Source organism: Marmota monax, unplaced genomic scaffold (genome assembly GCF_021218885.2).
Source record: "Marmota monax isolate L192 unplaced genomic scaffold, Marmota_monax_Labrador192_F-V1.1 WCK01_AAM20220418_F8-fsc00035, whole genome shotgun sequence".
NCBI classification, from domain to species: domain Eukaryota; kingdom Metazoa; phylum Chordata; class Mammalia; order Rodentia; family Sciuridae; genus Marmota; species Marmota monax.
In genome coordinates, this window is record NW_026691961.1 from 2,077,195 (window position 1) to 2,104,190 (window position 26,996).

At 46.8% G+C, this 26,996-nt stretch overlaps 1 protein-coding gene across 6 annotated transcripts in view; it reads right to left on the bottom strand.

Annotated features, from left to right (window-relative positions):
• Positions 1–230: 230 nt before the first annotated feature.
• LOC124085408 (acyl-coenzyme A synthetase ACSM1, mitochondrial) overlaps positions 231–26,996 on the bottom strand; it is a 44,402-nt gene continuing 17,636 nt past the window's right edge. For all 6 annotated transcript variants that reach the window (XM_046433165.2, XM_046433501.2, XM_046433417.2 and 3 more), the window contains 12 exons: positions 22,186–22,396; positions 19,604–19,811; positions 17,640–17,780; positions 15,175–15,334; positions 13,017–13,096; positions 10,824–10,947; positions 8,723–8,803; positions 8,139–8,240; positions 4,162–4,289; positions 2,462–2,561; positions 1,261–1,380; positions 231–554 (listed from right to left, as the gene is read on the bottom strand). In XM_046433165.2, the coding sequence (XP_046289121.1) occupies positions 399–554; positions 1,261–1,380; positions 2,462–2,561; positions 4,162–4,289; positions 8,139–8,240; positions 8,723–8,803; positions 10,824–10,947; positions 13,017–13,096; positions 15,175–15,334; positions 17,640–17,780; positions 19,604–19,811; positions 22,186–22,396 (1,611 nt within the window). In that variant the 3' untranslated portion in view covers positions 231–398. The remainder of the gene's footprint in view (positions 555–1,260; positions 1,381–2,461; positions 2,562–4,161; positions 4,290–8,138; positions 8,241–8,722; positions 8,804–10,823; positions 10,948–13,016; positions 13,097–15,174; positions 15,335–17,639; positions 17,781–19,603; positions 19,812–22,185; positions 22,397–26,996) is intronic.

Below are 26,996 nucleotides of genomic sequence, written 5' to 3' on the forward strand. Positions count from 1 at the left end.
TCTGGGCTGTGGGCTCCTGTGTCTCGCAGGGGCAGGTGCGTGGTCCAGCAGGCAGAGTCTCCTTCCTGGCCCTGGGTCCTGGCTACGGAATGGAGCTGGGAGTCTCCCCAGATGCTGGTGCCAAGAGGGAGCATCGGGCCATGGGACGTGCTGGACTGGGGGTGGGGGTGATGGTGGAGGGAAGGCGTTGCGCTCAGATGGAGTCACTAAGCAAACAGAGAGCACTGAGGTGCTGTTGCAGCTGCTGTTAGTGTTTTATTACCTGCAACCCCAATCCTTGAGCTCACCTGGGCCCTCCAGGAGAACAGAGGACTTCCAAGGAGGGCAGTTACCAAACTCAGGGATTTAAAAAAAAATACTGGGGCCTCAGTCCTCCTGATACCCCTCCAAACCCCACCCTATTGAGGAAATTGAGGCACCCCAGAGATCTGCCTAAGTCGCGGGGTAGGTTCTGTTTTTTTTCCTGATGACATCCCACCAAACTCCTTTTTCCGGAGATCACTCCTTTTAATCTTGCCGGTGGTGGTTTTAGGCAGTTTTAGGACAAACTCCACCTAGTTGAGAAGAAAGCAAATCTCTTCTGAGTCTGCTATAGTTTCCCACCCATTCCCCATGACCTTCCTTTGCCCTTCACAGTCCCCATAAAGGATGAAACCTCCTGGCAACCTAAATGGGGTCCACTGAGCTTGGCAGATTCCTCTCCCAACTCCCTGTGACTGGCTTTGCCCATGAAATGGGGTGGAAGGAAGTAGGTTTCATTGAGGCCGAGAGTCTGGAACCAACAGCCTCCCTATCCTCCACCTCGTACAGCACCTAGCAGGTAACTATGTGGTGGCTGCTGCTCCTTTAACTCAGCCCCAGGATGAGCGGATGTGGGGCAGAGATCCTAGAAGAGCTATGGGGGACGTATTATGCACGATCAAGAAAGAAACTTTCATTGTTACAGCCCTTCATGGTTTGGGGTGCTGTATTACCTGTGGGGACATCTCACCTCCTACCTGGGAAGAGCACCTGTTCTGCTGTCGGTGAGACGGCAGAACATTATGCTTGACAGTGATGGTTTGACTCATGACAGAAACACGAGATTTGCTGTTAGACACATGTGCATTTGGCTTCTAGCTCTGCCTCCCAGTGACAGTGATCCCAGTTAATCTCTTTTGCAGAGAGTAAAGCTCCCCACTTCAGGGCCACCCTCGAGATATGTAGCAAAACCCTGGGGATTGTGCGGGGGACAGGGCCCATCCCTCTGCCGTAGCTTACCTTTCTCGGGTACTTGTATGGGGCTGTCACCGACTTCACATGCTGCTGCAGATCCTTGGTGAGCTGGTCCTTGTCATGGGACAGGAACTCCGGGTTTAGGACAATAAATGCCTTCACCACCTGCAGAACGGGAGTGGGGTCTCAGATGAGGGCCCCTCAGAGGAAGGGCCTATTATGTACAGAGTTTAAAAAGTGTTTACTGAATGAATGGAAAGGCAAGTTGATGGCTGAGCCCAGGGGGGTTAAGAGCTCCAGGGATTTGGAAAAGGAGGGGGGGCAGGTCCATCTCCCTGACCTTCCTATTTCTATTTCATACCTAAACTCATTTTGCTTCTCTGGAAAATGGGGACAATAAACGTGTCATTCCTCATAGGCTTTCTGTAAAGACCCATGAGGTAACACATAGAAATCGTCTGTTTCCATTTGTTATCACTCCCACTAATCATCTTCATCATGGAGATCTGTGCTGGAACCCAGCAGGGTTTAATAATTGTTAATAGTTCATTTTTACATTAGCAATTTTGTCCCAGTTCATTGCAAACGATTTTGTACACAGAAGATACTCAATTAACACTTGTTGACCCAATAAACACATGCTTTAGAGGTAGGTTGCTTGGAGTTCTCTTTTGGAACTATTCCTCCTCCCCCCCTCCCCCTCCCTCTCCCCCTCCTTCTCCTCCTCCTTCTCCTCCCCTCCCTCCCTTCCTCCCTCTCTTTTAGGTACTGGGGATTAACCAAGGTACCCTCTACTACTGAGCCCGGCCCTTTTCAGCTGTCTATTTTGGGTACGGTATCCATAAGTTGCCCAGGTTGGCCTTGAGCTTGCGATCCTTCTCCCTCAGTCTCCCCAGTAGCTTGGAGGATGGGCATGGACCCCCACGCCTGGCTGGCCCCTCCTCATATTAGCTGTGTGATTGCCAGGCAAGTTACTTAAGCCCTTCTTTTCCCTTGTCTATACAGAGAATACAAAATAAGCATCCTTAGACTGTTGGCTTTGTGAGCGTTTAGTGATTCGGCACATAGTAGACGCTCATTAAGCTTTAGCAGCTGTTTCCGAGCCTCAGCTGAGGCCACAGCGCCACCTGGTGACCCCATAGAAGTTGTGCACATGCGCATCTATTACGCCTTCTCCCGGTCCTAGGTTTCCTGCAGCTGCTCCGCCAGGGCGCACTCGGACACACGGATCTGGGGACCTCCTCACCTCCCCGCGCTTCGGGTCCGGGCTGCTCACCACCGCCGACTCCGCCACCGCAGGGTGCTCCGCCAAGGCGTTCTCCACCTCTGCCGGCCCGATGCGGTACCTGCGGCATCAATTGTTGGGGGCAGAGGTTGGGGCTGGGGGGAACTAAGTCTAACTCTTGTCCTTGTAGGGTCGCATCTACCCTGGACCCCAAGGGTAGCGGTCCTGGGGAGTCTGAGACTTGGGAACTGCCCGTGTTTGGTCCCTAAGTGCAAAGACTTGGGCATTCAGTGCTGGAGGTAACCCTCGCAGCCCAGCCCAGCAGTGACCAGGGACTTCTGGCCCCAGGGCCTCTGGTGGGCGGGAGGGAGCAGCTTTCTCTTACAGAGCCTGGGAATTTGGGGGCAAGTCGTTTCCCCAGCACAAGACTTCCCCGGAGCCTCGATTCTGTCTGCAACTTGCAAGCAAATTCCACATCCTCTCGTCACTCTACCAACATGCTTTATTTTATTGGAATGGATTTTATATATATATATATATATATATATATATATATATATATATATATATATATATATATAATTTTTTATTAAAAAATATATTAGTATGTTGGCTTTTATATAGATATATATGTGTGTGTGTGTACGCATATATGCACATATATGTGTGAGTAATATATACTAAAGCATGTTTTATAAACACAATGCTTTACATACACATAGTGAAATTACCACAGTCAGGCAGATTAACATGTCCATCACCTCCTGTACCATTGCTGGTGGGTTATATACAGTACTCATACATGGCGAGAAACTTAGAATATACTCTCTTAGCAAATTTTCAGCACACACCCATATCAACATGTTTTAGAAATTTATAAGTAGGAGGTTTTATTGCTATTTCACAGCAGGGTGACTATCATTAACAATCATGTATAACATATTTCAAGATAGAAGGGAGGTTTGAATGCGCTCAGCACAAAGAAAGGATGGATGCATGAGGTGATGGGTATGCTAATGATCTGATTTCGTTACTCTTATTGTAGATGTGTATTGGATTATCATGATGTACGATTATTATGTGTCCGTTAAAAATATTGCAGTTTCTGAAATATTCACGGGAAGTTGTGTCATATGTCTTGGTTTCAAAATCAGGTTGGAGTTAGGGCTCAGCCTCAGGCTGCCTCGGTTCTGATCGGGATGCCATCATTTATGACATTTGAGACTGTGGGTCAGTTTCTTCACTGTTCAGTGACCCAGTTTCACTGTCAGTGGCATAAGAATGGTAATCTCATCTCCCGTTTGCATTGAGATGGGTTACAGAGAGCAATGGAGAGTTTCCACATGGTAAGTGCTTTGCAAGGGTAGGCTCTTATTATCATTATTACCACGTTTCTCCTTGGATAAGCTGTGCTGTGTAAGTGGAACCCAGACATAAAATAAGCGCCCTTAGGTTGGGGGACCAAAACTGTCTCCCCTCCCAATCCCACCATCATCTTTAAATTGTGTGATATCTTAATCCCCATCCAGAACTTTGAACTTTGTTTTGATTGGCTTTTCTGGACATAGGAGGTGCACAGGACCCATAGATGCTAGAAATGGTTCTGCTCAGAATTAAACCTCAGGTCCCATCACCCAGGCATGGAGGAAGCTCACACAGGCAGTCGATCCTGGGAGACGTGTGAGGGTGACGGGATCCAGCACAGGGTCAACCACACCTACCCAGAGGCGTTGATGATGTCATCGTCCCTGCCCAGGAACCACAAGTAACCTTCTGCATCCATAGTTGCTCTGTCCCCGGTGTTGTAAAAGTCCCCACACTCCACCTTCGCTGTCTCCTTTGGGTTGTTCTGCAAAGAGAACAGACCCCGTTTGTGAAGGCAGTGTGGTGAGAGAGAATGAGCTGCAGCCTCAGGCTTGGATCTGGGGTTGGATTCTGGTTCTCCCTGGTACTTGGGCAAATTTTATAATGCCTTTGAGTCTGTTTACACCACATGCAAGAACTCGGTGCTGCTGCTTCTCCATGAGTGGACATTATGAGGCATTTTTAAAGACAGTCTTTAGAAATAACAGCTCACTTTTGTGTGGCATGCCACCAGAATAAAATTTCCCTTATTGTGGGAAAGCTTTCTACTTTATTCCCTGCTAGGAGCTCAGCATTTACAAGGTGCCTGGACAGAGGAGAGGGGCTGATGTGCATTCACTGCATCAATTTTCTTCCTCAATACTTTCCCATTTGATCCTTATAGACAGTCTAGAAGGGTGATAGTTTCAAGTTAACTTTTTCTTGGAAGATAATTGTATATCTGCACACAGTTTTAAGAAACATGATAAGGAGATCCCATGTACCGCTTATTCAGTCTCCCCCAATGGTAACATCTTGCAAAACTATTTTTCAGTATTCCATTAAGGATACTGACATTGATAGAATTTGCTGATCTTATTCTGATATTTTCTAGTTCACTTTTACTTTGTATATGTCTGTGAGTATATTTATTCATATGCAAATTGACCACCTGTTTGTGTACCCTCCACAAGAGTCAGGGCACAAAACAGCCCCCACTAGCAGAATTGCTTAGGGTTTTTTTTTTTTTATATACCAGGAATTGAACTCAGGGGCACTCGAATACTAAGCCACATCCCCAGCCCTATTTTGTATTTTATTTAAAGACAGGGTCTCACTGAGTTGCTTAGTGTCTCACTTTTGCTGAGACTGGCTTTGAACTCACGATGCTCCTGCCTCAGCCTCCTGAGCCACTGGGATTACAGGCATGAGCCACTGTACCCTGCACTCAGGTTGCTTTTGACAGCCATGTCCAATTCCCTTCCAGTCCCTCTCCCTCCTCTCTTCCCATCCCTAACCCCCTTGGCAACACTATCCTGTTCCCTATTGTTATAAATTGACACATGATAACTCTGCATATTATTGGGAAGATTCAGTACATGAACACAATATGTAATGACCAAATCAGAAAAATAAGCATCTCTACCTCCTTAAACATTTACAGTTTTTTTTGTGTGTTGAGAAATTTTGAACTCCTAATTCTTCTTTATAAAATACATACTAAATTGTTGTAACTATAGTCCCCTATTGTATTGTAGGACAACTAGACTCATTCATCCTGTCTCATTGTTTTGGTATTCGTTATCCAAACTCCCTCTCTTCTCCATCCCCTATCCCCTTTTGAGCCTCTACTGACATTATTCTGCTCTCTATTTCTATAAGATCAAGGTTTTAAGCTTCTTCAGGAGAGTTAGAACACAAGGTATTTGTCTTTCTTGTCCTTGGATTAATTTACTTGACAGAATGTCCCCTAGTTCTATAAGTGGACTCACAGTATGTAGCCATTTAAGACTGCTTCTTTCCCTTAGTATAATTCTCTGGAGATTCATCCACATTGCTGTGTTCATTGATAGTTTGATTTTTTTTTATTTTGCTGAATAGATTTCCTTGCTATAAATGTACCTCAGTTTTTGTTTAGCTATTCCTATTCACCCATTGAAGGATGTCTGGGTTTTTTTCCACTTGGGAGCTATAATGAGTAAAACTGCTACAAACATTTTTGTATGTGATTTTGTGTGAGGCTGGATTTTTTTTTTTTTTTGTAGCTTATTTTATAGAAGAAGAAACTGATGCTCAGAATAGCACAGTTACTTGCTCAAAATCAACCAACAAATCAAAGAAAGGGATGATATTTGAATTTAGTTCTTGTTTCATAGCCTAGTCCTTGATCCATAAGCAGCCCTTCTTATGGGACACCAGATGATTTTAAGAGACACCTGCAAACCCAGGAGAGCACCCCCCTTTTTGAATTCACTTCTGATTGTTCTGCTTTTATCAAGGAGATTCTTGGTTTGCAGTTCACATGTTTTTAGAATTTCTGCAAATACCAAGAGGAAGGTAAGTTTGAGATCAGAGCTTTAAGCAGAAACAGGATTTATGTAAAATTTAAGACAGTTTCTTTAAAAATATTTAATTATAGTTACAACAGCCTTTGGATTTTCAAGTGATACTGTTTTCCACTTATGATACTAGATCAATTGTTTAAAAAAACTTTAAAGTGAAACAATGAGTTTGTTTGAGAACATATGAAGTAGATAAAAACATAGTTAACAAAGAATAGAATGGACAGAGGTCAGATGTGGACAGAAATGAATGAAACTTAGGAAACAATGCATTGTGGGTAATATTTCCCCCCATTCATGCGCCACTGGGATATGAAATTGTCTTTTGATACTTTGGTTGATCCACCCTGAAAGACAGGTCCTCCCTGACCGGCATGAGTTTTTCTGGTATCCTCTTCTCAGATAGTGCCCAAGCCTAGCCCCTAGAAGACAGCCTTACACATCCATAGAAGCAATTCTTTCCTCCCTCTGAACCTGATTTCTTGAAGGTGAACCTCACTAATCCTTCCTTGGAGAAAAGAAAAGCTCCTGAGGGTCAGGGAGAAAATATCTCACCTACACATTGAGAGGGGCAGAGTCCACATTTACCTCCTTCAGGTAAACCTCGGCTACTTTTTAAAGGTGGTAGAGGGGATTGATGTTCGGGAAATGGCGGAATAGAAGCTCTGATCTCTCATTCCTCACAGAAACATCAAATATCAAATCAACCACACAAGTGAAACCTGGAAGCTGTCTGAACTGACTTTGTAGTTGCTCTAGAAGGTAGCCAAAGATTTATACCAACTGAGAGATTTCTGGTCAAGGAAAAGCCATCTTCAAAATGGTAGAAAAGTTTGTGGCATTTGGACTCACAATGGCCCCACCTTTACTCTAGCACGAGAGTCATGGTCTGGCCGTGCCTGCTCCCCATTTCCTCCTCTCTCCTCCCACGACTGTAGGGAGCAGAACAGATCTTATGTGGAAATTGCTATGTCCTAATTTGTCTGGTTGATTCTTGGAGGGCTGACGCGAGGCAATGACTTAGTTTAAGCAGAATTCAGGTGCAAAAAGAAGTAGGAAGAAAGAGAATATGATTTTCAGGGTTATATAGAGTTACCACATCAAGACAAGCACAGACCCAGTTTTTAACACCACCACCAGCAACAACAAAGTCACAGGCACACAAAGAAGCAGGGAAACATGGCTCATCCCCAAAATAAAATTAATGGACAGAAACGGCCTCTGACATCCCCAACACTGTCTTTACTTGACAGATAACTTGAGTATTTTAAATATGCTTAATGAGCCAAGGGGTAAAACAGACTAGAATTAAAGGAAGTCAGCAAATTGACATAGGCACAAAACAAAAATATCTAAAGAGAAAGAAATGATAAGATTTCTCTTTCCAAAAGAGAAATTCTGGAGCTCAAAAGTATAATAACTGAAGTAAAGAATGCACTAGAAGGTGTGAAGCACATATTAGAGAAGGCAAAAGAAAGAATCAGGGGATTGGAAATAGAGTAACTAGAAAGAAATCAAGTTTGAGCACCAAAAAGAATGAAAAAAAAAAAAAACTGAACAGGGCTGAAGGGACTCATGAGGTATCACACGTCTGGTGGTTCTGAAGCAAGTCTTCTTTCTACCCCAGCCATTACCCATTAAGCCTCAGAGGGGTTAGGGTAGGGCAATGGGGCAATGCCCTGTAAGCCTTGGTGGTAATTTAAAGGGGCTTCATCAAGTAAGAGCAAATAGAGGATGACCTGAAGAAGCTCAGGATGCAGGGTTCTGGGCAGGGGTACCCGGTGTTCCATTACCTCGTAGTACATGAAGAGGCCTGGTGGCCTGATGGGCTTCATCCTGATGCCGATGTTTCCTTCAGCATTGGGGGGCAGGATGTTGCCCTTGTCATCGATGATCTGGAGTAAGAAGCCTGTCAGTCCTGCCATGCAGGACTCGCCCAGCCCATCTGCCCCCTCCTGAGCATGGCCTGGCTTCTACACGGGACACCAGGAAGAAATTGGGGAGAGTGACGGGAGAACCATGTCTGAAAATAGAATACGACTTTCAATTAAGTAATTGTGAATTAAGTAATTGTGGAATCTGAGTCAAGGGTCAGCGTGTTTCATGAGTATGTAGCCATCACCCACATTGCCTTTGGCACCACTTGGTGGGGAAAGCCTCCAACGCTCGGAGGAGGTGTCCTCCCTTCACTGTGTGTGAGGATCTGGCTGCCAGGGAGCCTCCATAAGAAATGGAGGGGAAACAGAGAGAGAGGGAGAGAGAGGGAAGGGACACCAGGCAGGGAAGCATGGCTGGATCTGTCAACTCCTGTCACAGGAGGGCCCAGTGCCAGCTGGGCCCTCACTGTGCCTTCCTGCCAAAGTCTTGAGGACCAGACCTGGATGTCGAAGGGTGAGATGGCCTTCCCCATGGAGCCCAGCTTGATATTCATTCCCCGGAAGACACCGCAAGTCATTCCCTGTTCACAAGAGAGAGGATTGAGGATGGCCAAAGAGGCCAGGCTGGTCACTATGCAGCAGGATTCACACAACACGGCCCCAGGCCCCTCCCTGCCCTGCACAGATGTCAATCATGCCGTACAAGGAGCCCTTGTGGGGGAAGCTGAAGTCCTGGACTCCATGCTCAGGGCACTGACCCAACTGTTCAGTGACCCCAGCATGGGGTGGCTCTGTCTTAAGTATGAGGAGACCAGTGGCCAGAGAGGGGTCAAAGAGAGATGCAGAGGGTGAGCCCCACCTGGGGCATGTGCTGTGGGGCCTGGAGACACACCAGGGCCGGGCTGGGTCCTTGCCAGGGGAGGCCATGCGTCCACACGCACTCGCTCTAGGCTCCTGGATGGTGAAGGAATCGGCCTCAGCTCCTTCTCAGGGCCGTGTTGAGCGTGCCCACTGTGCTGGCCCCACTGCTCCTCCGCCCCTTCCCCTCCCTGACCACTGACCCCTTGGCTGCTCCTCGTTATCACTCTTTCCAGGGCTGAGCATTTGCAGTGTGACCACAGCGCGAGGCCACCCAAAGGTGCAGGGGAGATCAGCAACGGGCCAGGATGCAGGAAAGCCTGCTGGTCATTGTCCTTCTGCAGGACTTGCTGCCCACATCACTCCGCACATTAGCCCCACACCTCTAACTACCCTTGCTTGTCTGCCTCCTGGGAGAGAACAAGCCCCCGAGAACACAGAGTGCCCCGTCCACCTGTGTGTCCCCAGCAGCTCCAGGGCGAGCCTGTGCTGGGGCGGGGCCCTGTGGCCAGCGCTGGGCACACTGCCTTTCCCTGATCACAGTCCCGCCAGCCGGCCATTATGGTTTGCATTCTCCAGGTGGGGAAAGCTGAGACTCAGAGGGTCGAGGGACAGGGGCATGGTCCTGAAGCCTGTCCAGTGCAGGGCTGAGACCCGGGCCTGAGCCCGCGCTCCTGGCAGAGGAAGGAAGCTCTGTCCCCACAGCCCAGGCCACGCACACTGGAGGGGGGTGGGAACCCCTGCATGGATGGCGGACAGGGCTTTGAGGACGAGGCATCAGCTATTGTTGCAGACAGTGGACACAAAGGGACTGGGGCCATGGATGAGCCTGTCGTCCTCACCCACCCTCCTCCTCGTCCCAAGCACAAGCTGTGAGCTGCCCAACAGCCCAGAGTCGGAATGTTTCTTTTTCTTTTTTTTAAGTTTGGAAGAAAACCAATCAGGTGATTTTTTTCTTTAAAAAAAAAAAAAGAGTCAGATAAATGTGTTGAATTGCAACAAAGGAACTAGGTTTTCCAGTTTGTCCCAGGGCCTGAGGTGCGGTCATCCCTCTGTTAGCTGGAGGAATGATGGGCTCACCCAGCATCAGAAATGGACTGAGAATGTGTTGGGAGAGGGGCACCCACCCCACGCTGCCGCTGATGGAGTCTTGGAGGTTCAAGGCTTGCATGCCACCCTAAATGCCCTCCAAAATGGTGGCCCAGTGACACTCTAGGCTCACACAGAGTGTGTTTGTGTCTGGTCTATACAGAGAGTCTCTGGTCCCTCATCCACCCTGGTGGCATTCCACAGTCAAACCTTGTGGCCCTAACCACCCCAAGAGGACCCTCTGGAGCCAGTGCCCATGCCTCTGCATGGGGCCACCTGGGAAGGGACAGATGGTGGAGTTGGCAGGACCTCCAGGTGGTGGTCTCCCTGTTGAGGGAGAGGTCCTCCTAGCCCACCCACCCCTGGGCTCCCTGAGCTAACATCACAGGCACAGTGGCAAAATGTCCTTAGGTCCCTTTTTGAGACCGTGCCCGTCCGTCCTCAGGTGTTGGTGTCCTGGTGGGTTTTCAGCTGTGAATTCTCTTTCTGTAAATCCACTGGAGGCAAATGAGCTTGGAGCCCTGGAGCCTCCTGTTGGCTCTGAGCAGTGAGGGCCACACAGTGGGGCTGAGCACAACACGCAGTAGGACCAGCAGTCTCCAAAGCTCAGTGACCCAGCCCCCGTCCAAGGGCCCGCGCGGCCTGGGCACCCACCGTCTCCGACTGTCCATAGAGCTCGTGGAGCAGGAGGCCCGTGTGTCGTCTCCACTGCTCATGCTCCTCGGGCAGCAGGGCCTCCCCGCCAGTGCAGCAGTGCTCCAGGGTGGGGAACCTGAGGCTGGGGGAGGGCAGCAGGGTCAGGCCGGGAGCTGGCCCCAGGCCCATGCCTTAGCAGGTGACAGCGGTGTCCCCTGCATCATCCACCGCCCACTCCCTGACTTTCCTGTACAACTTCTGGTCATTGTGGTGAGGTCAAGGCCAAGTGGAGGTCTCTCCCTTCCTGCCAGCCCCCGAGATCTCTCCTGGCAAGCGATGGGCGGGTGGTCTTGAGGCTCTGGGCTCATCAGGAAATTCGGGTTCAATTTGGATTTGGGGAGGGAGCAAAGTGGGTTCATCAGAACTCATCTTAAGGAAGCAGATGTGCAGCTCAGGGTGTGGACACGACCTGAGGGACACCTGGGTGGTGGAGGACCATGCTGCCCTCAGTGAGGGCTGCTGGTGACCTGAAGGATCTTGTTTCTAGGTGGGAAATGAAGCTGGGTTTGGAGATGATTTCCCCAGGGCCTCGGGGAAGGTGGGGCTGAGCGGGAAGAGACAGAGGCTGTCAGGGAGCAGAGGACACCTCAGAGCAAACAGAAGCTCAGAGAGAGGGAATCCCAGGGAGAACAGCAAAGTCTGATGGGAAGGTTTCTCCTAATTGACTGTGTTCCTGGGTGGTGGGAGCTCTCCCTCCCCTGAAGTTCTCCTAAAGCTCCCAAGAACAATCGCCAATCAGGGTTGGATTCCTGCAAGAAAATGGGGGGAGGGATTGCTTCTGACCCAGCTGGCATGGGAGGTGCCTGGCCAGCCCCTGGGGAGGACAGAGGGAGTGGCTTCTGCACCACCTTCCACCTCATCCCCTCTCCTGGTGCAGACAGATGGGCAGCAGGGGCGAGTTCCACTGAGGAGCCTCCCTCCCTCCTCTGGGCTTTGCTCCACGTGCATAAGTGAGCAGAATTTTAGGTGGAGTCGCTCATTTTTCACTGAAGAAATCTTACTGGCTTTGGACAAAGACCATCATCTGAGGAATGTTGCAAAAATTAACTGCGATGTGTATGAACTTGGAAATTCAATGGAATCAGAATCCTGCCAGACCAAGGCTTTATGAATAATGCCCCTCAGGTTCAAAGAGCAGATATCTGGTTAGCTAAAAATTAACTTTCAAACACAGGGCCATGCAAAAATAAAACCGTGTAAGACAATGGTGTAGGTTCATCAGAGGGGCAAAAGTTATCTTTGACAATAACAAATGTTAGCGAGGATGTGGAACAACGGGAACTCCTACATTTCTTTTGGAGCATTAGTTGGTTTAATCTTTTGGCTTTGTGTATTATCAGTATGATCTGCTCATTCTTCTAGAAAATCTCTTCAGAAATGCATGCTCCTATGTACCTGGATGCATGGGCCAGAGTTCATTGAGCACTGACTCAATAGTCCGTATGTGAAAGCTACCCACATCTCCTCTACTGGTAGAACTGATAGAAGAAAATTGTGGCATTTCCATAAAATGGGATATTATATGGCACTGAAAATTAACTACATCAATGGGCAACAACATGGGAGCCTCTTAAAAATAATCCTGAAGAAAGAAGCAAGGTATCAGAGAGTGATGCAGAATTACAGATATCAAGTTCAAAAGCATGTAAAATGGAATCACTTGCTCAGAAATATTGCCTTAGTAGCTAAACTTGTAAAGGAAAATAGGGAAGGGACTGCTATCGGATTGAGACAGTAGTTGCCTTTAGGGACGATGAGGGGTCACGTGGAAGCCCCTGGGGTGCTGGCAATGTTCTATTTCTGTTATTTAGGTGAGTGCTACACAGGTATTTTCTTTTCAACATTGGATTCATCTGTAGACTTCCATCTTGTGCGTGCTCTCTGTATGTCTGTCATTTGTAATAAAGACACTTGAATAACCCCACAAAGATATAAGCAAGGCACATTGAGCTTTTCTCTTGGGTCTCGGGGTCATGCTTTAATTTAAATAAGTCTGACTGATAATCATCATCGCCAACAACACACACACACACACACACACGCACACACACGCAGTCCTCCCAGAAACAAAGGAAAATCTCTCATGCCATCAGATTCCTTAAGAAAATAAATCCTACTCAGAGCTCCTTGTTACCAACCACTTGTACATACTTGGCGAATCTCTCCTGTAGAATCATCCGGAATACACCTGGTGCAGCCAGGAATTGGGTGATGGGGTATTTGAACAACACCTGGAAAACGGGAAGAGAGGGGATTTTATTTTGATAGTTAAGGTTAAAAGCATCCCCATTATGAACACGGCAGTTCTGACCTCCCCTCTAGAGAGCCCACTCATTTGTTAATTCTTTCCATATATGTGTATCTATCGGGCAGGACCTTCATTAGGGCATGTGTCAGATGCTGTCAGGGGGGACACAGAACTAGGGAGGTGACATCAGACATGACAGAGCAGACACTCACAGAGGAAATAAGCCGGCACCAAATGACAAGGCAGAAGCTGGCAGATGCCATAACAGAGACTTGGAGGAGTTATGTTAAGAACACAGTGAGGGAAATTGTCCTTGTGGTTGGGCGGTGAGACCTTGTTGGAGGAGGTGGCACTTAGGAGGGACAGTCGCAAGTGGGCAGGGGTCTGCAGGCAGAGAAGTGGGAAGCTCATGGAGACCGAAGGTCTCACAGGAATCAGTCTCAGGAGCCCAAGGAGGTTTCTGCCAAGTCAAGTGACGTCACTTCCTCAGACCCAGAGGAGAGGAGCCAGAGGTCAGCTTAGGAAGACTGAGGTCGGTCAGAAGAAGATTATCTGGGCTCTGGAACTTCTGCTCTCCACCATGATTGATTAGGGAGGGACGTCGTGAGAGCTTCAGATCAGGGCTCGGGGAGGGAGCCACAGCCAAGAGAAGAGGAGGCAGGTTTTGACTCCAGCTGGTCTGGATTTAAGTGCTGTTCTATGCATTAAAATCCCAGTGGTGAGGAGGACTCGGGCCTGTGGGCCAGGGAGGCTTGTGCAGCTCTAAGTCTTGGGTGCACAACGTGCTGCAGCCGATCATGACCGGAAGCAGAAGCAGATACCAGGTGGCGCTGGGGGTGAGGTTTGAGAAGCGCAGGCAGAGGACCTGGAAAGGCGACCAGTCCCAGCTGACCCGCCATCAGGGACACATGGGTAATGAGCCTGGAGAGAGAGGACTAGACCCCCCCGCTGTAGTCTTCAGAACCTTGGGCACTGCTGTGCCCACCCTGCGGAAGAGGGAGGTGAAGGAGGCTGCTCAGAAGGAGAGGGAGGAAGGGAGGACTCGGGGACTGCGGGCTCAGGAGGGAGACAGGGGAGGCCACCGCAGGCAGAGGGCATTCTATACTGAAGATGGTGCCAGTTAGGACCAGGGGTCAAGCCAAGGCGTAGCACCACCAAGATCAAGGGAAGGTGCTCTAGGAGGGTGCCCTGACCATGAGCGTGGACCAGGGAGGGGAGCTAAGGAAAAGTGAGACTCAGAACCTAAGGAGAAAAGACAGAGGCCTTTCCCAGGAGCACAGGGACAGGATCAGGATCTGCAGCCCTGTGTGGAGGACGGGGGACCATGGACAGTGGAGGGACAGTCCTGGCCCTGAGGCAGAAGGAAGGTTGTGCAGGGAGACACAAAGAGAATTTTCTGATGAAGTCCACACACAGAGGGAGCTCATGCAGGTGACTTCAAATGTCATCACTGACGGCTGTTTTCTGTGTGCCAATCTCAGGACTAAACCCATTACACACTCTGCCAGGATCATCTCATCAATATTCCTATTGATTTTATAAAGTCATAACTATTAAACACTCCAACTTATAGATAATGAACTGGGGTCTGGGCCTAACCTTCCAATTAGTTTCAGAGGTGGGATAAGAAGTGAGATCTGTCACATTCCAAGGGCTCCTTTTTAAACATTTTATTATAAGGAGTAACAACACAAACACATACACACACACACACACACACACCAGCTACCTGGCCCCAGCACAGCCTAGATCCAGGATTCAGGAGACATGGGCTGACTGGGGTTGCTTTTATTTCTCAAAATGCACCTTCTGGGACCTCATACCCATAACATCTCATCTGCAGGAGGTCGGGAAATGGCCCAGAAATAAGGGTTCTCTTCCAGGTTACATTTTGATGTGAGTCTGATCTAGTGACTCTGGTTCAGTGTTCCACCCTGAGAATCTCACAACTTGGGTTCTCTGATGCACGTGGACTTTGCTTAGTATTGCTGAGCAGAAACATGGCCTGGAAACATGGGTTTCTTCTGGAGTTTTCTGATACTGGAATGTTGGCGTTCATACCTGTACAATGGCCTTGGGGTCCAACTGGGCCAGGTGGTGGACGAACAGCGTGGATCCTGCTGTCCACGGTTCAAGCAGGCACCCCACGAGAGCCAGAATCCAGCCTGGGTCCGACATGCACCACAAGATGTCAGAGGTCTTCAGCTGAAATACTTTCCTGCTAAACTCCAAAATGCAGTGGGCTCAGCTGGGCCAGCAGCAGGGGAGCTGGTCAAGGCGGGAGGGGCTCTGGTTTTCAGTTAGGGAATTGCCCTCCCACTCTGAGTGCATGGGATGGGGCTCCCAGCACCCTCACCATGGCTCCCTAGTGTGCACCACCATATCACATTTCTGATCACAGGCTACCCAGACTAATGCTAATGATTCTTAAGGCCTAGGTAGGGACAGCTTGGAAGAAGTCTGTTGTTCTGTTTTCTGCATCTGAATAGTAAGCACCAGGTGACGCAGAAGACGCTTTTCAGCAATGAGACACAAGGCTTTCTGAGAATAGCATCAGCAGAGCAGGAGCAGAGCTGAGGGGTGGAGAGAGGAGAACCCAATCTGGAGTCTCCCCAGCGATGTCGGCGGCCAATCAGTTCTCTTCCTCCTTCGTTGGCTAAAAGGGTTCTGGGTGGGGCTTTCTGTCCTTGGCAAAGGGACACAGAATGAGAGAGGGAGAAGAGAACCAATGAGCAGCCCACCTTGGCAAGGGACAGGGCTGAAGTTGGAGGTGGAGGAGGGAGGGTTTGTCACCTCCTGCCCCCTCCTGCTGCTCCTAAGGGACCTCTGTGTGCACAGATCCTGGAGGAAGCTCAACACTCCCCTGGGCCGGCTGTGGCTGGAGGAGCTTTCCTGTTAGCAGGGAGGGGCTCTCACAAGCCCCCCACAAGCCCCCTCCTGACCCTCTTAGGGGAGTGCTGCACCCACAGGAAATCAGGAGCCAGGGGGCCTCTCTTCTGAGCTTCAGCTCAACTTCCCATGAGCACCTCTTCTGGGGTCTCTCAGGCACCCCAAACCCAGAGTTGCTAATCTCTCCTCGTGCCTCTTCTGGATGGATTCTCCTCCAGCGTCCTCCCTTCTGTATAGGTCACCACTGTCTAACCCATATCTGGAGGCCATCCTTGACCTCCCTCATCCCCACATCCAGCCAGCAGGTCCTGCCCGCTCTGCCTCCTGCAATTTCGAGCATATTAACGTCCCTCCCATCCCTGGCACCTGGTGCAGGCCACTCTCCGCATCTGGACTATTCTCTATTTTTAATATTTTTTATTAATTGTTGATGAATTTTTAAAAAAATTTTATTTATTTGTATGTGGTGCTGAGAATCGAACCCAGTGCCTCACATACGCTAGGTAAGTGCTCTACCACTGAGCCACAATTCCAGCTCCTCACTTGGACTACTCTAAGAAGTTGTACCTGGTCTTCCCCACCTCCATTCCAACTCTCTCCAACTCCTTCTCTGTCCTGAAGCAACAGGGACTTTTTCCAAATGCAAATCTGGCCACATCTCCCCATCACCCAAACCTTTCAGCACCTCCTCATTATCTTCCTCCTCCTGAGGCCCAAACTCCACATGGAGGCCCCCAGAGCCTGCCCAACCTGGGCCTTGCTCACTCTCCAGCTCTTCCCATTGGTCCCCTGTCCTTCATGCTCAGGGCCATCCTAGATCTCTATAATCCGATGAATATACTTTCTATAGGATTTTATAATATAAATCCTTTTTATATCTCTGTGTTTGGATGTATTAGTCCAAATGCACCAACATCCTCCCCTTCTCTCACCTCCTGAGGTCTCAGTGCTCAGCTGCTACCCTTAGCACTAACACCCCTGCCCACAAGGAGCCACCTCTGCCCCTTGTTCTAGTTACTGAGTCAGAAAATAGGTGGAGTGTGTCTGATTAGAATATTACTAATCGCAGAGGAGGAGAGGTGGGCGCGAGAGGCTCAGCTTAAAGTTGGTTAAATGATTAACACAAAGCTCGAGCCTCAGCTCTACGAATTCTTGGTTCAAGGTCGGGGCAGTGACTTGGTAGCTCAGTTCTAGATAGTTTCTTCCCAAGTAGTTCATGGTTGGGAAACTCCAAGTTCAATTTATCCAAAATAGAGAAGAGGAAGGGCCCTCTTGCCTCGAGTTACACTGTGAGACCCTTCTCTTTTCCCCACTGTCGGCCACCTTCAGGGACACGATGGCCTGTCATTTGTGTGGCTTGCAGAATGCCTGCTGCCTCCACCCACGTCTCCTCCACGCTCCTGTGGAGGTGCTCAGGTAGGACCCCCAGGGCCTCCTTATTATTTTTCTGGTCTCTGTCAACATTCAGGATTCCAGGACTCACCTCCGGGACCCTCAGTGGGCTGAAGCAGAGAGCAGACAGGAGGCCCAGCATGGAGACCCTCCTATAGAGAGCCGCGAGGCCCACCCTGCACACGGGCACACACAGCTGGCACCAGACCTGGGGGCCAGCCTCTGAGCTGGTGCCCTCTTCCTACCTTGAGGAGAGGCAGGACTTTAAGGCTAGTCCATGGCTGTGCTTCGCCATCTTGGGGAGCCCCGTGGTCCCACTGGTGAAGAAGATGACCATGGGATCCCAAGTCTTTGACTTGATACAGGTGTGGTTTGGGGACGCTGATCTATAAAGAGATTCAAGACAAAAGAAAAGATGTCGCGCTTGCTGTTTTTCCATCTTCTGGGAATCAAAAGAAGCACGGAGTCAGGAAACTGGGATTTGCAACACTGTTGAGAAACGGACCCCTCCAGGGTCAGCCATTAGAGTGACTGTGGGGGTGACATGGACAAGTGGCCTGGCATTGGAGGGGGGTGATGGAGAAAATAGAGTGGATTTTAAGAAAATCAATGAACACTCCCATAGCACTTGCTGTGTCCCAGGCCACGCTCTGAGCTTTGAGAGAGAGGAGCTCACTCCATGCCCAGAGCCACCCCAGAGGGGAGCACGGCCCTCAGGAGGCCCATTTTGCAGATGAGGAACTTGCCTGGAGACATAGCAAGGGCAGAGCCAGGTTCCACCCCAGACAGTCTGACTGTGGTCTGGGCTCCTAACCTCCCTGTTAAGCTTGTGATTGACACAAAGTAGCTTCCCAGCAATCTAACTCCACGACCTTGGCGTTGAGGAGTAGGGAAGAGAAAGCAGGGGAGGAGAGTGGAAGGCTGTGTGGGATCGCTGGTCTGGACGGGCTTGAGCTGGCAGGTGGGATCTGTGGCTCCTTCCGTCTGCTGTGACTCTGAGGACCTCCTGGCTGAGAGGCTCCTGGCAACTCTGACTGTAAATGGCAGCTTCCTGCAGTGTTCAGAGAAAGCTGCAGATGATCTCAGCACTGGAGGAGGCCCTGGCTCTGCTGCTCTTCCTGTGAAATGGCACCCTCTTGCCTTGGGCCATTGGAATGGTTTTCTAAGAGTTTTCTTAAATTTTAAGGTTTTCTCATTTAATCCTTTGACTTCGGCATAACATGTAACTTTGCTGTAATGTTTGCGTTTTGAGGTTGAAATAAGGAGCTTTAGAAACTGAGGTGCTTCTCCAAGGGCACAAACCCAGTATGGTTTGTTTGTAGGATACAGAATCAGCCTGAGTGCTTGCAGAATCTGAGTTGGAGGGAAAGGAGTCTTTCTTACCCCACCTAATCCCATGGTTTCCCTGAAAGGTGTCCCTGTGGGCCCCTGGTTCCCGGCTGATGTAGTGTTTATGCTTGAAGCTTCAGGTCCACCAGAAAAGCAATTCAATTTGTACTGCAGCCTTAAGCTTTGCCTCACAAAAATTCATTCTTACATTTTGTGAAACTTCTTCATATATGTATTTTTATATAAAAGGAAGATTTTTCAACCCCCTATCTGCAAAGAGTACATGACACAGCAGCCCTCTCTCTTTAAACTTCTCCTCTATATAGATCCAGGCTGAGTGAGAGAAGCTTGGAATTTCAACTTCCTTATTTTACAGATAAAGCAGCCAAGACCCAGAGAGGGGAAGGCACTAACCTGTTAGAGTCTGTAAATAAGTCAAAATAACACCTGGCATTTTGCCAGGGGAATATTAGAGTTCATAAACAAGTCTGGATGGCGCCTGGCAAAATGCCAGAGGGAGTGGTTTGAGAAGTAACAAAAGCGAGCCATTAAGTGTGGAGATTCCTGATTGGTTGACTGATGTATCTAGTTTATGCTAATTAGATAAGCTGTGTGGAATGTATAAATACTGCTCCTGTCCTGCAATAAACGGCTTCCACTCCTGCTGTATCAACGTACACAAGTTGTTCGTCACCCCCCGGTTATTTTGCTGCAGCCGGACTGCGGCAGACCCAGGATCACAGAGCAGATAACTCAGCTGGAAAGAGAGAGTTTCTGACATCTAACCTTGGGAGCTTCAGATGGCTGGCTGCTTGTCTCCCAGGTCTTGGGAGTGGATGTCCTTTCCCCACCACCCATATTTATCAGACCAGAAACTCACCTGATCAGTGACCGAAAGTCCAACCACCCTTCACGATTGTGATCAGACACCAGCAGCTTGGTTCTCAGAGTGGGGCACTCAGAAGCCACAGAGTCCACCATAGGGGCAAGCGTATCTATGGTCACAATGGCCTTGGCTTTAGATGCTTGTAGTCGGTACATGATGTCCTTGGCAGTCAACTGGGTAGTCCCGGGTATGAAGACAATGCCTGGGGACAAGAAGGAACGGCTTGTTTCAGGTTCTTTCACAACCATTTGCTTCAGGCCTGGCTCATCTGCAGAGACATCCCCTGACCTTTTGCTAGGCAAGGTATCGTCCACCTGGGACGCAGAACCTCGCACCCTGCACCAAATCTGCTGAATCAAAATCTTCATTTTAACAAAGTCCCAGAGGGATCATATACATGGTAAAATTGTAAGCCCTGCCCTAAATTTTCTGCTTTCTATGGATCCATCCAGAGGACAGGTGGAGCCAGGTTTACACAAATTTATTCTAGATTTGGGGACACAGTTTCGAATAGGACTGTGTCCCTAACATCAGGACTGGGCCCATCTTCACCCTCTCACGTCTTTCTCTATCAGTTTCATCTCAAATTTTGTCTCTTTCTCTCATTCCCAGTTTAGCAGCATGGTCTTTTGAACTTGTCTACCTTCTCTTCCATTTCTATCACCAACAGTGAGTTGAAGCCTGCGGCCTCCTCTGCGGGATTCCCTTCCCTCCCCTGAATGCCTTGTTAGGAACCTTCCTGCCACCCAAGTTCCCTAAGACACCGACGTTTCCCCCTCCACATTTCTTCTCTGCACTGATGCCTGTGCCATCTCTCCGTAAGACCACCCTGCCCATTCCGAACTGCAGGGCTGCCCACTTGCCATCTTTCTTTCTCACAGCTCTTCTCTACTTCAAAATGGCCAATCTTCACATAGGCCACTCCTGACTCTAAGCCCATGCTTGGAATGCTGTTCCTTCACTTCTAATCCTCGGTAATTCTGCTCATCCCAGAGGGCTCAGCTCCATCAGGTCTTAGATTTCCCATGGATCATTTCTTAGCTCTACACTTCCTCTGCCATCCTTGTTATATTTTTAAATATATATATATTTTTTAGTTAGTGGTAGGTCAATACAATACCTTTATTCTATTTATTTATTTTTATGTGGTGCTGAGGGTGGAGCCCAGTGCCTCACATGGGCCAGATGAGCACTTGACCATTGAGCTACATCCCCAGCCCTGATATTAATTCTTGATTCTAAATAACCTGGTTGAATTCATCGATTATTTTATTAGTTAGAAGAGATGAGATGGAGAGAGATAGAGAGAAAGAAAGAGAGAGAGAGAGAGAGAGAGAGAGAGAGAAAGAATGAATGCAGGACAGGAATTTTGCATGATGGAATAAGATGTGATTCGGAAAAAGTAACCATGAGTACCATGTTGGTTGTGAATCGCATGGATAAAAGCCATATAGTTAATTATAAGAGGAAGGGAGCTCTCTACAAAAGAATTCCAACTGATAAATGTAGAGGGTATGATATAGATAGACACTCCCATATAACACCATCATACTGTCACTTAATTCAGTTGAAAATTACCGATGGAAATTCTGGTTGATGGAGTTAATCATAGTGTAAAGACTCTTGGGGAATGGGACATTCACACAGTCTCATACAGATTACTGCTAAAAAAAAATGTGGTGCATACCACCTCGTTCAAGTAGTGGAATAATTACTATAGATGATCAGGATGCTCACACTGAGAAAGACCCCACCTTCCCTGGGACTAATCCTACCCAAAGTGAGTAACCTGAATAGAACCATGCAGGAAGAGACAGAACAACTGGCCTTGGACTCTTTAAAAATGTCCTTGTCATGCAGAAAAGGTGGGGGACCATTCTACATTGAAGGACATTAAGGAGACATGACAACTAAATACAATGCATGATACTTCATTGGGCTTAAAAAATAATATCTACAAAGGATATTATTGGGACCGCTGAGAAACTTGAACTCTGGGCGTGTGTGTTGGGGACTGTGTTGTGCTGATGTTACTCTTCTCTTGCATGATAACACTATTGTGGTTCTGTCAAGGGATTGTCTTGGATTTTGACAGATGCATTCTCTTGTCTTTATAAGCATTTGCCTACTGTTGGTAGGTATCACAGTGTCCACAACCAATTCTTAAATGTTTCAAAGAGACAGAGAGAGAGAGAGAGAGAGAGAGAGAGAGAGAGAGAGAGAGAGAGAGAGAGAGAGAGACCGAGTGAGCACTTAAATATGGGAAAATGTTAACAATTGATCAATCTTTAAAAAAAAACAAAAATGTCTGAGACCATGCAAGAGAAAGCATGTGCATGTGTGCAAGAGAGAGAGGGAGAGAGACAGAGAGAGAATTTTGGTATTAATGACATTGTGCTTGAGAATGTAATAATGAGGGTGTGAGAAGAATTGCCAGAGCCCAGGGAGCCTGGCCCATGGTTCCAGCAAGAGAGCAGGGACTCCTGTGCCAGGTTGGGTACACAGATCCTATTATCCCAGGACTGACTGGCTCTAGGGCCTCCTGAAGACCACTCAGGACCCCTGGAGTCACTGACCTGTCCGGATGCAGCCCACGGTCACCAGCCACCACTCAGGCACGCGTGGCAGAATCAAGGCCAGATGATCTCCCTGCTGCAGGCCACAGGCCTGCGTGAAGACGTTGGCTGTGCGGCGGGTTAAGTCGGATATCTCCCGGAAGCTCCACTTCACTTCATCGCCTTGGCCGTTCACCCACCACAGGGCTGTCTCTGAACCTCTCTTGCCCTCCTAGGTGAGATCACACGCCAGGTGTTACTTCCTGCTTCAAAGGAAACGGCCACTTCTTTGGACAATCCATTGTCATGGTCACATGGCAGGGTGAGCATAGCTCAAGGACCCAGATCCCATTTTAAACATATATGGAGCCAAGAGAATTTGGGAGATGAGGTGGGGACCCAGCTAACTTCTGCCCTTCTGTAGCCCCCTCCACCTCAGATCCCATAAGACCACGAACAGCTGAAGATTTAAGATTCCGTTTCTTCATGTTCCTCTATTAGTCCTATTTGGACAGTGGATTTCTCTCTATGCCTCAGTGTCTCAATTATGAAATGGGAATAATAATATTGCCTAGAAGTTAGTAGAGTTTGAGATATTTAATGATAAAAATACTTATAAGAGTATCTGGCACAAATTAAGGGCTCGATATTATCACAACAAAATAAAACAAAAGAGCATCACTTGATTGCTAAATATTTTGAGACTTTAAAAAATTAAGGGACTTCTAGAGGTCAGGATAGCAAGTTAGCAAACTATCCAGGCCCTTATTTCTTCAGAAACTTCAAGTAAACAACAACAGATTTACTAAAATAGTTTCTGGGAGCTCTAGAAATTAGTCAAGGATCTTCAGCAATCAAGCAAATGTCCACATAGCAAGAAAAAAAAAAAAAAACAACAGTTAAAATGTAGAAAGATTTGTGATGTTTTTGTTTATCCTTGCCTCCTCCCCATGCTTTGGGGTGGTGCACTGTGGTCAAGGGTAAACCACCCAACTCCTGACTCCTCTCTCAGGAGAGAAGGAAAAGAGTCTAACTTGTTTGCAATGTTCTGGCTTGGCCCCGGACTACCTGAGCAACTGGTTTTTGTGCTTCCTGATTCAGAGGAAAAGCAGAGTTTGAATATCAGACTGCAGATCTCTGAAAGCAGCAGCAGGTATCATGGTGACTGGGGGCAAGAGATAATGGACAGAGAAACCTGATTGGACATCTAAGACCCTGAGAAGAATTGAGGATGAGGTGTCTAGGGCCATTACGACATTTAAAGACTTCCAGGTAAATGGGAAAATTAGGGGGAGAAAGAGCATTTAAACAGGCCCTAGGAAAACAACTTTCTGAAAAGGCCTGAGATGACATTAATCTATTATGCTGGGTAAACTGGTAAAGGTTTTCATCTGTAGGGAGTCAGTCTACAAGACTGAGACAAGTGTCTTCCTCCACACCAAATGCTCACAAAGCATACAGAGGAACAGGGAAACACGGACTATTCCAGGGAACAAAGTAAATCTCCAAAAACTTACCCTAAAGAAATGTAGGCATCGGTTTCTCGATGAAGACTTTAAAACAGCTACTGAACTATACTCAAAGAGCAAAAAGAAAACATAGACAAAGCCCTAAAGAAAATCAGGAAAACTAAATGAACAAGTGATAACATCAACAAAGGGGAGTTAATTATTTTATTTCAAAAAAAAAAAAAAAAACCTAAAAGAAGTTCAGGAGCCCCAAATTGCAGTAACAGTTTTGAAAATTCACTAGAGGGGGTCACCAGAAGATTCAAACAGGTAGAAGAAAGCATGAGTAAAGTTGAAGACAGTTCATTTGAAATTATTGGATTTGAGGAGCAAAAAGAAAAGAGAATAACTACAAATGAACAGAGCTTAAGAAACCTATGGCATATTACCAAGCACAACAATATACACATTTTGGGAGTCCCAGAGGGAGAACAAAGAGAGAAAGGTACATTGAACTTATTTGATGAAGTAAAGCCCAAACTTCCCAAATTTGAGGCAAAACCTTGACAAAAGACTCAACATCTTTAAGAAGGATAAACCCAAAGAGAACCATAATTAGACACATTATAACCAAAACATGAAAGCCAAAGACAAATAGATAGTCTTGAAAGCAATAAAATAAAATCAGTTCACTGTGATTCATTGTGTACAAGAGATCCTTAAGAACATTTTTAACAAATTTCTCAGCAGAAAACCTTCGGGCCAGAAGGCAGTGAGATGATATATCTGAAGTGTTAAATAAAAAAAGAAAAAATCCTATCAGCCAAGAATTCTATGCCCAGCAGTCCTTCTTCAAAACCCAAGGGAGAAATTAGTATATTCTCAGATAAACAAAAGTTGATGGAGTTTCACTAGAATTGCCTTATAAGATCAATAATGGGGGTAGAAAAGTAAACAAAACCGATGACCCTCACTTTCCCTTCACATTTTGTTAATTATTTTCTTGATGCCTTAAAGAAAATGTGAAATATGAAAACATCATTTTTATAAAGGTAGTTACATGTTCAAATATGAGAATCATCATTATTTTAATTTTGGCTTATAACTTTATACTATTTAAAATATAAGGCATAAAATATTCTAAATTTATGCTAATGGGTACATACTACATAAGGTTGTCCTTTGTGACAACATAAAGTGGATAAAAAACTGTAAAGGAGTATAGAATTTTTGTATGTGACTGAAGTACAGTTGTTTTCTTTTTGGCACTGGAGATTGAACTCAGGGACACTCAACCACTGAGCCCCATCCCCAGACCTATTTTGTATTTTATTTAGAGACAGGGTCTCACTGAGCTGTATAGTGCCTCACTGTTGCTGAGGCTGGTTTTGAACCCATGATCCTCCAATCTCAGCCTCCCGAGCTGCTGGGATTACAGGTGTGCATCACTGCACCCGGCCGGTTATTATCTTTTTTAAGTAGATTGTTATAAGCACAGGATATTTTGTGAAATCCTCATGGTGGTCACAAAGGAAATATTTGTAGTTTCCAGATATTCAAAAGGAAATGAGAAAAATAAAATAAAATCATGTCACTATCAAAGATCAACTAAACATGAAAGCAGAGAGAGAGAGGAAATGAGGAACAAAAAAGCTATAAGACATGAAGAAAGCAATTGGCAAAATGCAAAGTAAGTGAAGACCTGTACGTTTTATTTACTTGTCTATTCCCATTATTTAGAATGGTTCTTGGTACATCTTAGGCGTTCATCAAGTCTTAGATGAATGAATGAATAAAGTTAATAAGAAACAGAATGAATAAATGTTGACATGAATCTCTCATGAATAAATTTGGATGCTGCTCCAGAAATCAATTGGAATTGAATATACTATCCTAGGATATTATAATAATACAGAATCTGGTTTCCAAGAGCAACCATGGGTTACAAATTGGGTAGCCTCAATAAGTAACTATATTCCACTCATGGACCATGTTGTCTAGCTTACAAGCTCCATTTTGTTTTATAAGGAATTCTTGGCCAAGACTAAAATGATCGAAAGATTTCACCGAAAACTCTTGCATTTCTAACTTACATTTTACAATTAAAATATGTTGAAAAAAACTAGTCAATATAAATACTGTCACTCTATAATGGTTTGGGCATTGCCATTGATTAGGCCATGGATCGGTTTCTGTGTGATGCTTGTTAATCGGTAAGGAGAGGTTCAGGAAGCCAGAGAGGACCTTATGGATGGTCTTTCACAGGAGTAAGCAGCAAGGCATGTACCAAAATTATTTTATTCTACAACTGCAATGAGCAACTATTATGTTAGGTACCAGACAAGTCTCTAGAGAGAGTCACTGAATGAGTCTAAGTTACTGATCATGATCAAGGCAATTGGTAAAAGAGAAAAAAGACAGCCAAGAAATATTTTGAGAATGAATACCAATGGGATGCTGGGAGTGAGAAAGATTTGGAGATATGGAGAAATTGGCAGTGACTGATAATGATGTTATAAAGCCCAACAAAGATTAGCATTCTCTGGGGGGAATGTTTTCTTGGTTGTTAAATCCACAGGTTGGTGCGTGAACTTATTAATCAGGACTTTAGGGACATAACCAGGGAAAAGGTGATATACCATTGCTTCTTTCTACTTCCTCTCTGGTCCATTTCATGTTCCAAAGTTCTTAACCAGATTTCTGGTTTGGGCAGTGAAGAAAGTCAATTTATGCTCTGAAGGCAGAGGTTGTTTGACCTCATCAGATTTTGAGACTTGGTTAAATAATGGATTATGAAAGCTGTCATCCTGGGCACCAAATTCTGCTCCTCCACCCGCAGGTTATTTAAGTCCTTGGAGCCTTAGTTTCCTCGTGTGGAAGATGAGGACCATAACTGCCCATATAATCAGAGGATTAAATGCAAAGTGACTGACTATAAAACAGAAAATGTTCTCTGTAATGAAAGGTGGTTCTATTTTTCTTAGGGTTTATGTTATCCTTGAAAGAAATGAGGAAAGTAAATATCATGTCTCTGAAATGCCTCTTTCCCTTTCTGAGAACCTAGCCAAGAAAGGGACCAATGAGAATAAGCATAGATTGGAATGCCCAGATGAGGATTATCATGAAGGACACTGATTCTCACACATGCCATAGATTTTAGAGCAAACGTGTTATCTGTAGAACCTGCATTCTTACATGTGGGAGGCCAAGCTTATGGGTGACTGAGTTACACTCCCCAGCTGGGTGCTGAGGTGCTCAGTCACAGAAATGGGTGTGTCTTGCTACAGCCCCAGGGGTGAAGCTATGCTCACCTGTTCCTTTGTAATATAACCCCTTGCCCTGTTTAGGATAGAATCTTCCATGGAAGTGCCTTGTGTGTGTCCC